At 37.6% G+C, this 12,290-nt stretch overlaps 1 protein-coding gene across 3 annotated transcripts in view; it reads right to left on the bottom strand.

Moving 5' to 3' along the window:
• Positions 1 to 10,676: 10,676 nt before the first annotated feature.
• Positions 10,677 to 12,290, bottom strand: part of LOC126100957 (protein spaetzle 5) — a 335,947-nt gene continuing 334,333 nt past the window's right edge. For 2 of the 3 annotated variants that reach the window (XM_049911618.1, XM_049911619.1), the window contains exon 6: positions 10,678 to 12,146. In XM_049911618.1, the coding sequence (XP_049767575.1) occupies positions 11,975 to 12,146 (172 nt within the window). In that variant the 3' untranslated portion in view covers positions 10,678 to 11,974. Of the gene's footprint in view, positions 12,147 to 12,290 lie in introns of all 3 variants that reach the window. The other variant, XM_049911620.1, reaches the window with a different exon arrangement.

The following is a 12,290-nucleotide window of genomic DNA, read 5'->3' as shown; positions in this document are numbered from 1 at the left end:
TATAACTTTGGAAATTTTGAGCTGTTCAGAGAAAACTCCAACTTCTAGGCATTTATTCGTGAGTGACATCCTGTAAATGTGAGCAGGGAGAGCAAGTACTTAGGACTGTTAAGTTTTAAAAGTTTGTTACTTTTGAAGAAAAATTATTAATTGCTTAATTAATTAATTATCCAGTACAGTATATCATATAAATGATGTTATAAGGAATATTGTAAACCAGTTTTTGTGTTTTTACGAGTCTCCTATACATTAAGTCAGTCACTTGAAATTGTATGTTACGAGACTATGAACTTCCATTCTGTTCTATTCTATTGTTGCTAGTTCATATTTTATCATGTGTTACAGTACTGAATATTGATTTGGACCTGTCTAGATCAAACCTATAAGCATCGGTTCCCTTATTCTAAACACTTTCTGTTCCTGGGTTAGATGTTGTGTTACTTATACAAAGCTGAACATTCTGACATGAAATCTCGCATGTAAGATCTTAGTTATGACTGCTGAGACAGTTTCAAGAGTGTACTGAATGTGTTTATATTAGGTCAGTGCACAAACTGGTAGCATTTTTGTTTTGCTTGGTGGTATTCTGGTTAAAATGGGTTTATTAGTGACGATCATTTTTTTTATTTGTGGTTCACTGTTGCTTTGAGTTTACATATTGTCATCTGGAGGTAGTGATTGGAGCTGTGGATGCTGGAAATTGTAGTGCCAAGTGGAGAACTGGAACATTTCTGACATATCATTCTGTTTGAGTTCAATACAGGCATGACAGCAACATTCAAGAAGACCTTCATGGTTTTATGAAGATCATTTAAACACATTAACCCACAATGGTCCACATCAGTCTGCACGAGAATTGCTTAATATGATGAACTGTGGTAATTCTACTATTGTGCAACAGTTTGCTGCAGGGGAGAAGGTTCAAAAATCATGTGTATGGGTACCGAATGCTTTAAGCCAAGATCACAAAAATCAGCAGCTAGCCATATGTGCATCATTGTTTGCTCGTCGTCAATTGGCTCATGAACAGCACCAACGATTCCTAACCTGTATTGTTACTGATGACAAGAAATGATGTCTTTACACTCATATAAGGAAAAGAAAGGAATGGTTGAACCCAAGTTAAGTGGCAACTCCCTGTAAAAAGACCTGCTTGCATTCACAAAAGATAATGTTAGGCATCTAGTGGGACAGCAATGGTGTGATGTATTAAAAATTCTCCCCGAGGTGTAACCATCACTACTGACATTTGTTGTCAACAACTGAGACGTCTTGCAGAGGCAGTACAAGGACACCAGCCAAGAAGTGTGCGTGAAGTGATGCTACTCTGCAATAACTCCTGCCTGCATTGAACTATTCTGACAAACTATACAGTGCTTGTGCTGGGAAATAATTCTTCACCCACCTTATTCAGCTGATCTCATGTCTTCAGATTTTCACCTTTTCCACTCTTTATCAAACAATCATCAAGGATCTTCCTTTCTGGGTGAAAATGCACTCCAAACATGGCTCGATGAGTTCTCTGCCTCATAACCACATCATTTCTACTTTTGAAATTGAAAAGTTACCCTACCATTGGCAGGGTGTTGTAAATAGCGAAGGGGAACATATATATCTAAAGACAGCTTGCTACTTACCATAAAGAAGACACATCAATTTGCAGACAGGCACAGTTAAAAGACACTTACATAAGCATTTGAACATTTCAGGCCGAGATGCTGTAGTTGGTAGATGTGTGTGCTTGGTTGTGAGTGTGGGTGGTGTGTATCTCTCTCTTACTGATGAAGGTTGTGGCCAAAAGCTTTATGTAAGTGTTTTTTATTGTGCCTCTCTGCAACCTGGCGTGTCTTCTTTATGCTAAGTAGCAATCTGCCTTTTCCTACTTTGTTGATATTCCACATGGAATTTCTATTGTTTGAAAGAGAATATATTATTGATGACTTAAGTCTTTATTGTGTGCATCTGTTGTGTTTACTAAACTTATAGAAAAATGTTGTGAACTTTTGCACCAGTCCAGCAGTTGCCAAAATCAACATATTCAACAAATTTTTGAACACAAATAGCATTGTCTTTTGTAGTGTCTGTTGCTGACTACTTGGGCCAACTTTTAAGTAGGAAAGTATTGTATGACTAATGTTGCCAAACAAACGAAAGCTTGTAACAGAGGGAGGAGAATAACCCCCAAACACCACATACTTTTTCTGTAGGCTCTAATTTTTTTTCTCAGATTGTTTTTCAAATTAAAATATATCATCAAAAGGAAATGATTCAATTTCAGCCATATTGTGAACACTTTCTGAATACCACATGGAAAATGACATAAAATGTTTCTAGCACTCAGACATAGTTGAATCCTGCAACAGAGGGCCAAAATGGTTACTGCCTCCTTGGAAGTGTGGTAATGACACAGCACACAGTCATTCTCAAAACTTTGAGACTGCGTCTTATAATCTGTACTCAATCAGAATTCAAGTATATTAAGATACCTAAAAAAAGTTTTCTGATTCTGGTGTTACTTGCTCTCACTCTTAAAATACTGTAAATATTTTTTTTCTTACATCTTCATCTGATGAAATGGACAGAGTATGAGATTACCTCTATAGTCTATATTTAAAAAATAAGGAAAAAAGATTAGAGTGTAACATCCAATTAACAGCAAGGTCATTAGAGTATATATTTGGAAATGGAGTGGTCATGAAAATTTTAGAGAGGAAAAGATGTTTTATTGATATTCTTTTTGTCTTTTTGTACCTTTAATGAAGTGTTTTTTGTAGTCTTCTTGATCCTAATGCTATTCATTATTGATAATTGACAACAAAAATGCCTAAGTTACATGAGTCTGTGGCGATGATAGTCATGCGATTGATACCAAAAACAAGACTATGGCATAAAATGTGTTTCCTGTTTCACACAAGACTGTTATCTTTCCTGTTTTGTATTCTTTGAATAGCGGAGTGTGGACACTCTGCTATGCATGTGTTTTTCTGTATCAGCATATTTAGTGAGCTAGAAAAGTGTTTCAGTCTCTTTATTGTTGTGTGTGTACTTTATATGAATAGTGTACCTGAAGTAACCACAAGTGGTGACCCTGAGCTGAACAGTTTACCTTCTACGTGTACAGAGACACATATGTGCACCATTATGGAGTCCATCATCTCTATTAAAGAAGAGCTTCAGACCTCACAACAGGTAATCAACTATGACGTCAGCTCCAGCCATCGACAATCATATTCATGTGGGAATCAGGAATTCAGAAAATTCCACTTTTCTGGACAACCGATTCATGCAAGTCGCCGCCATTTTTTGCTCCCACAACGTCAATTAGATAATGGAAAAATTTACTCCTCCAAATTGCAACTGGACCTCATGGTTTGTAAACAACTGGTAGGTGTGTTTGAAAAACAATCTTTTGCTGTTCTTCAGTGCACTGTCTTGGAATGTTTTGTGCCGACCCCAGAATCACACACGTACAAAAAATCATGGAGAGTGAGGCAGTAACTGGTACTTGCCCCTCCCAAGTGCTCCCTGACTATGTTCACTGTTAGGACAAGGTTTGCTATCAGAACAATCACTGAAGCTTTTTTGGTTCCAGTGTATGCCTCCATATGTCTGGGCAATATTATTAGCTTTTCCCAACCTTCTCATTAGTGAACTAACATGAAAAACAGATTTTGCGATGTTTGCTTATACAAGGCTATTACAAATGATTGAATCGATTTCATAAATTCACTGTAGCTCCATTCATTGACATATGGTCACGACACACTACAGATACGTAGAAAAACTCATAAAGTTTTGTTTGGCTGAAGCCGCACTTCAGGTTTCTGCCTCCAGAGCGCTCGAGAGCGCAGTGAGACAAAATGGCGACAGCAGCCGAGAAAGCGTATGTCGTGCTTGAAATGCACTCACATCAGTCAGTCGTAACAGTGCAACGACACTTCAGGACGAAGTTCAACAAAGGTCCACCAACTGCTAACTCCATTCAGCGATGGTATGTGCAGTTTAAAGCTTCTGGATGCCTCTGTAAGGGGAAATCAACGGGTCGGCCTGCAGTGAGCGAAGAAACGGTTGAACGCGTGCGGGCAAGTTTCACGCGTAGCCTGCGGAAGTCGATGAATAAAGCAAGCAGGGAGCTAAACGTACCACAGCCGACGGTCAACAGGATGGTGCTCCACCGCACTTCCATCATGATGTTCGGCATTTCTTAAACAGGAGGTTGGAAAACCGATGGATCGGTCGTGGTGGAGATCACGATCAGCAATTCATGTCATGGCCTCCACGCTCTCCCGACTTAACCCCATGCGATTTCTTTCTGTGGTGTTACGTGAAAGATTCAGTGTTTAAACCTCCTCTACCAAGAAACGTGCCAGAACTGCGAGCTCGCATCAACGATGCTTTCGAACTCATTGATGGGGACATGCTGCGCCGAGTGTGGGAGGAACTTGATTATCAGCTTGATGTCTGCCGAATCACTAAAGGGGCACATATCGAACATTTGTGAATGCCTAAAAAAGCTTTTTGAGTTTTTGTATGTGTGTGCAAAGCATTGTGAAAATATCTTAAATAATAAAGTTATTGTAGAGCTGTAAAATCGTTTCAATCTTTTGTAATAACCCTGTACAGCTCCAACTTTGTCTGAAGTGAAATCTGAGGTTATAGCTGATAACCCCATACCAAGCATTGCAGTCTCAGTTGTTTCAAGCAACACTGTTTCTCCACTGGCGCCCACTCTGATGATGGAGCTGTCGTATGGGCCATCTCATCACTGAACTTGCCCGTCTTAACACCAGGTTACAGTGACATGAAGATGCTGTTCGTCTGCCTCCTAATGACAGCCAGGTATGCAGATGGTGCTAGTTTCATAAAAATTTTGGCAAATCATCTCAACTTTGTACCAAACTACGCGTCTACCCAAACTTAGTAGGCGAGTGCCAGTAGGCACGCATATTTGTCGAGCTCATTTAAAGCATCTGCAACAATAGAACTGTATCCATGGCAATGGGATCACAGAGACATTTTGCAATGGACAAGCATGCTGGGGAAACTTTGTTAGTGCATTCAGGGTCTGAAATTAGTCTCAAGTCACATACTGTGCGCCATATTAGCCTTACCCTGAAGGTAAGGAACTGTGGCGGGTGCAGATATTAAGTAATTGGCCATGCAGACATTTTTCGGTGCAACGCTGCATTGCTCTCACACAAGCTAGCACTGGCACTCTGTATATCATTACTGCAAACTTGTATTTTAGGTATATGAGCCGCAAGCATGTGACAACTCTCCTGTAGCTTTATTACCTCAGTGAAAGAATAAGTCAGCATTATCTTACGTGCCATATGTGTGTGTGGTCTTTATCAATATGGAAACAGTTGATGTGGTATGGCTAGCGGGGTTGTCACGGACATCTTCAAGTGGTGGAACCCGGCAGCATTGCTCATAATGCAGATTGATGTAGCAGACATAGCAGGAGAGCATGGCAGTTTAGCAGACATTAATGCACTAAATCTGATGCGACAGAAAAATGATGCAAAAAGTCAGTGCCTAAGATTGCACCTTTGACATCAGCAAACATAAACATCCAGGTGGATTGTATCTCACCACTGAAATCCAAAATCAACTGCACTGTTCCAAATGTAACAATGTGGGAACTGTCTTACAACAACAGGGTTGAAGTGTCTTTGATAGAGAATTGCTTGCAATTTTTCTGACCATCAAGCATTTCAGACCATGGCTTGAAGAGCATATATTCACAGGTTTAGTGATCATATATCACTCATGCTGTTTCAGTGAATTCCTGACCTCAGCTCACCGCGTCAATCCAATCACACGGATTTCCGTGTGCAGTTCACCACTGAATTCCAGCACATTGCCACCATGCCAACATTGTGGCTAACTAACTGTCATGGGATTGTGCATCACTCACCGCCATTGACTGGGGTGCCATGACCATCGATCAAGAATCTGACCCTCTCCTCCTGCAGTGTCTTCAGTATACATCATACAATGGATTGCATCTGTAGCTCCTTCCTCTGCAAGGTTCTGAATGAGGAGATTTTATTGCAGACCTATGCCCTTCAGTCCAAAAACAGGGGGGCTGATTGTGACGATTATAGCAATGTGGTCATCCACCGGAAGCAAGACTACTGCATTAAGTATATTATCTTTTCTGTTTTGTATTCTTTGAGATGTGGAGTGTGGACAGTCTGTTATGTGGATGTTCTTTGTGGTGTTGTTTCCTTATCAATGTATTTAGTGAACAATAAAAATGTTTCAGTTTCCAAACTGTTGTTTGCGTACTTTGTATGAATAGTATACCTCAAGTACCCACAAGCCAAACACACATGTTAATTAGTTCATTTCATGTTCTGTGGAACATTTTTACAATTAATTGTAATGGTGTGAAATAAGCAATTTTATATTTACATAACACATTTTTGTGTAAATAAGACTAGATGCTGACTTATCATTTAAAGTATTTTTTTTATTAATGTAGATGTGAATTAGCAACTCTTACCCACCACCTTCCACACAATGCAGAAATATGAATTCTTCTACAGAATAGGAAGATTTGTCAAGGATAAACTTTTTAAGTTTTTTGTCAAATTTAACTTTGCTCTCTGTGTTCCTTTTGAACTGTACTGGGTTGTTTACAAGCTCCATGAGGGAATAAATATACTTTGAAGCTATAGTCAAAATGCCAAATTCCTGAAGCAGATATCTACAAGATGATCAGTGGTGAGTACCACATAACATTCTTACAGCACATATATGACTTATTGCTTGTTTCACCACTAGAAATTATTTTGTGTGTGAAAAACATCAAATTGCATCACTGTTAAACTGTAGATTCAGCTAACATCAGCTTGGTAAGTCAGTTCACAGACTGGTGGAAGCCATGGGCATACCTCCCTCAACAGAACCATGACTAGTAAAAGTGGTGTTCAGACCAAACAATGGCAAAATTATCTGTTACTTCAGAGAGCAAGCTATAGAGGTGTCAGACATTTGGCAGCCATTTGTCTTTTCAAATTGGGAAACCCTGCCTCCATGTTGGTAACTGGCGGTAATGGCCTATTTATTTTGGAGATGGCGAGCCAGAATTCTTTCTTGGTGACTGGGAGTGTTGGTGGGCCTACTTATTGCCTCAAAAATGTATCTCTTTGCAGCCATGACAAAAAATGAAGATGCATATAGAAGTAGTGCTTCCACCAGAAGTGCCAATCAAGGTGCTTCAGTGAATCTCTAGCTATTCAGCTGTCGACTAAATGTGGTTGTGAAAGTATGCTATCTTATGACGAGAGCATTTGCACACTGTCTGCTATGTTGTATCCAACATTGGGTCAGTGGTCATCAGGAAGGAGACATCACTCCATATCATCTCAGGATTGTTCTCTTACAAAATTGCTGAAGGAGAAGAACTGATAGCTGTTTGCAACGTGCCAGGAAACCTTTCTCACTATCTGTGTCTGCTGTGTGCACTGTCCATTAGATGTTTCTGTCTTGTAACGTCCAGTGGATGTTACAGTTCTCAGTAACTTCTGATGAGGCAACTTTAACAGGTCCAAGATACCTATTGTTAGCACAAGGATATGAGTGGCTTTTACATTATATGGATGTTACATGGTAGGATCAACGGAAATCTACCACTGATAAAAAAAAATTACTGTGGCTTTTCCACCAAAGCACTTGGCACCAGGAACTTACAGCTGCTTAATTATTTTATTTCTGTAACAAAGTTCTTCCAAAGCTCCTGACACCATCCTGCATAACAGTGATTTTTTAGCCATGCACTTAGAGCTGGAAACACCGTGCTTTTGAAGATATCAATTGTGAGATGCCCTGCAACATTTAATGGAAGAGAGTATGGTCACCATCATCACCTCGAGCTCAGTTTGAAACCTACCAAGGGGACTAGCTCCACTTGTTATAATCCCACCACTTAATTAATTATTTTTTTCGTATTTTTTGCTCCATACATAAACGTGAATATATCAAATCTCCAAATTCTTACATAAGCTTATGGGTATGTTTATCACAGTAAAAAGGCATTCAGAATTGCTGAATAATAACTAAACTTATTGTATACTTTTAAACATTTACACTGCATTACGTTGTGCTCAGTATATGAGTGAATCTCAGAGGTACCAGAGGCTAACTCTCCAAGCAACTTGGTGCAAACATCAATCCACTCTGTAAGCCAAAGAGTACACATTATGCTTTAGGCACATGTCGACCTTCTACTCTCTCCGATGGTCGAAGAGAGCTCCTGGAATGTAGCGGAACTGTTGTTGAACTCGACATCTGACACTTGCATAAACTTGAGGTGGCGGTGGTGATGTAAGCATTGCTGAAATGGATGGCTTATAGGCCTCAGTCATCATGTCTGTTTATAAAGGACAAGGTTCCTGCCAGAACTGCTATTTCAGCGTAACATTGATTGTTGTTGTGGGCATTGTTGGTTCACTTTGAATTTCTCACTTTGTATTGTCTATGTGTTTTCTTGGGTCAACTGATTAGTGGGTGTACTAGCTGCAGTACATAACATGCACTCAGAATTACTAAATAATAACAAAATGTATCATATCGCTTACAAACATTTATGCATTACCTTGCGCACAGAACGTGAGTGAATGTTTACAGGCTTCTGATGACAGCAACATAAATAATTTAAGTAGAAACATTTTCTTTAATGAAATATTAAAAATTTATGATTCCATAAAACCATGGGCACTTCAAAATTTGGCCCTGCTAATAATTACTTGTTTTAGAATCAGCATACCTCATTCAAAATCCTCTTTCAAGCAAATGTTTTACGTTAAAAAAAAAAAAAACTGGCATTTCAAAAGTTGTCTTTGTTAAAAATCATCATATTACAGAAAGTTTCCCAATTCCACTGTTATAGTTTTGTAGCTCTGATTTTTCTGTTTCCGAAAAATTATTCTTTTACTAAAGTAAAGTGTTAGTTAATGAAATATTCAAATTATAAAATTTATTTATCCACTAAATTATTGGTGGGGTTTTAAATGTCCAAGCTCACACCAAAACTTCTGTCTCACAAAATAGAGCAGTTAATTGTTCCAATTTAAGGACATCCATACAATACAATTACTTTTTATGTTTGTGGGTTAGCTCAACGAAATCTCCAAAATCACCCACCAACAATCACTGGTTTTTGTCTCTTGTGCTGTTCTTGTTCTCCATTGTACACTATAGTTACTGTATTGTGTCAGCTGCTGTGTTTTGTATTTTTGTGTCATGAGAACATTGGCAATCAGGGCTGTCCACCCAAATCTTGTGAGCGAACCAACCAAGAAGCATATGGAGCCCTCAGTTGTGTCATAACTGGCTGCACTATTTCCAAAGCTACATTGCATAATTGAGGAATCAGTAAGGATAACCATTGTGGCTGCAGATCATTGTAACAAATGCTCCACCACATTTTGTATGATAGCCCAAAAAGAAGTGCAAGAGTACTTTGAAAGACTTTGCAGATGCAATATGTGCAGCATTCAATTGGTTGAAGTCTTTGGATATCCAGCTATGATGGAAAATGGTTATCTCAGCCTCTTTTAGCTACTACCAGTTCTCCAGCATCTATTATAACTTATACATACATATATACTATATATCTGCTTTTGTTTTTCATATTGTCTTTTATCAATTTAATGTACATGTTTCTAAACTATAATTTTGTAAGCCATACAGTAAATAAATAAACACTTAAAATTAAGTTATTCAGTTTCCGACAACTGCCTAGTCTTCTTTGAATATAACATACCACAAGGCGTGTAAATATGTATCCGTTTACAACTGGTATGTATTTTGTATTTGGATCTGTGGATAAGTGCCTGGCTACAAATCTAAAGGCCCAGGATCTAACCCATGGTCAGTCCTTGGAGATTTTTTGCAACTTACTGTGTGCTTCAGTATTAGATGTGATTTGTTAATGTGAAAAATTCCAAGCTGCACTGTGACTTGGAGTCTATGTTACACTATACTTCCTCCTGTAACTGGTGGATTAAGTCATTTAAAAGGTCGGAGAAAGACAAAGGCATACCAACTCCAAGAGGACCATGCTCAATAAAACACTGCGGTTTTCAATTAAATCTTCAGGTTGACAATAGCTTTACTTCTTTCTTTTTTTTTTTAATGTGCAATATTATGCCTTCCTTTTCTATTACATGTAAATATTTCATGTAACATCCCCAAAATATTTTGTCTTTATAAGACAAAATGAGGTGTGCAAAAAGGGATTAACTTCATTTATTGCACACATAATATCACATATTCTGAAAAATAATAAACAGTAGATTTTGTGAGTTCAACAGCTATTCTGAAAATATTGAGATTGTATGTTTCCATTTTTTTTCAGCTTGTGTATTGAATAATGAACTGCCGAAATCAAAATCAATAGAATTATCTAACCTACCCCTGCTTACTGCTTCACACACACACACACACACACACACACACACACACACACACACAAATGGTGGTAATCATACTCTCTCACTTTGTCTTTGAATTGTGGGCAGTAGTTCTTTTCTTCATTGTGTTCTGGTAGAAGCATTAGACAATATGGTTCAGGGCCACTAGAGGTTAACAGAAGTGACAATTCCAAGTGATAGTAAATTGTAAAAAGAAATGTTTCTGAATGGTATTTATAAGAATTTTAATAGTAATAATTTTTTTAAAAAGTCTACAATTTTACAAAATTTTCATACAGTACACACATTCTACGAAGCAGTGAATTATTTACATTTTAAATAATGAGTTTCAGCAACAGGACAATGTACCAGAAATAAATAACTTTCACAAAGTTCAAAATTTTGGATTGTCTGGTGCCAGATAGCATTAGTATAGTAACTATCAATCAATCAACTAATATGTTTATGAGCAGTACTGAATTCAACATAGTGCACGAATGCACTCAAATACTTTTCAAACCATTTATTATTTTAAATGATAAATTATTACAACCTGATTCAACAGCTAGAGAGATCAAAAATAATTCTTTCATTAATAAATGGAACAATACAAGTGTTTTCCAGTTCTTTGTTGACTGCCAACAATAGGTAACACCAAATAGTACTTCCTAATTTTGTGTTTATAATGATGGATGTACATAGGATTTAAATTACTTTGACCATTATCATGTAACAAAATTGATTAATGAACAATTAAAAGATCTTTATACATATGAGAATGTCTAACATCAGCCTTATAACAAATAACATGAAAAATAAAATAAATGACTATTATGGTAACAGAAAGTAGCTAGCAAAAGGCCAGCACATACAAACTAGTAAAACTGATGAACACACATTTTCTGTACATGTGAATGATGACTGAGGAGTGAATTATGCATATCCTTGCAAAATGTATATTGGCATTTTAGAAATAATTCACCAGATGGAAGATACTCCTTTAATTAGTTCATTGGTAATTGTTTTGTAGTAGTTTTCTGGTGTTCTTTTTTTCCACATTATCTTCCCTGGACAAACATTTCTGTTTTAATCTAGATGTTCTGCAATATTCGGGAGTAGATGCTGTGAATGACAAAACGAGCCTCGCAGTTTTCATAAAAAGTGATACTATTGATTGGTATATAACAGATTTGATTATCGTAGGACAGGTTAATAGCTCGTTATTCTTCCTGCAGACCATACATGAATGTTTTATACAATGGAAACTCACACAAATTTATATATACATTACTCATAATATTAAGAAATAAATGTATGTCAGAATTAATAACATTAAATTGTAAGCACGATAGTAAAGCACATAACATTGAGGGAATTAATCCCTTAATGTGAATGGTAATTATCAAACTTTATTTCAAAAATACTGTTCATTAGACAGTTCACAGAATCTTTGATTAGGAACCTGATGAGAGCGATGAGAAGATGAAACATGTACTGTTGAGCCACATGTATGGTTTGGCAGTGTAGAGCTGCAGGAGGATAAATCACTATTAACCATTCTGTGTAATTTGGCAGACACAGCAGTGGGGGAACCAAAAGAAATCTTCGTAGAGCTGATTACCACTTCCTTCTAAGGCCACCAATTTCTTCTGGACATACTGTTGCTGACAGCGAGACGTGTAACCATTGGGTATGGTACAAAGACCATTGCACTGGTTTGACCTGAAAAATAAAAGTTTCATCAGATATATCTGTCTTAGGTGAATTAATGAAGACTGTAGTTCTCTACAGTGAGGTTTTTATCTGTGACAAAACAGACAGTGTGTCAGAACAGAACATAAAGTCAGGCCCTCGCCTTCAGCTAGC

Source organism: Schistocerca cancellata, chromosome 9, assembly GCF_023864275.1.
Source record: "Schistocerca cancellata isolate TAMUIC-IGC-003103 chromosome 9, iqSchCanc2.1, whole genome shotgun sequence".
NCBI classification, from domain to species: domain Eukaryota; kingdom Metazoa; phylum Arthropoda; class Insecta; order Orthoptera; family Acrididae; genus Schistocerca; species Schistocerca cancellata.
Note: the sequence above shows the minus strand (reverse complement) of the source record. Positions and strands in the feature narration are given on the sequence as shown.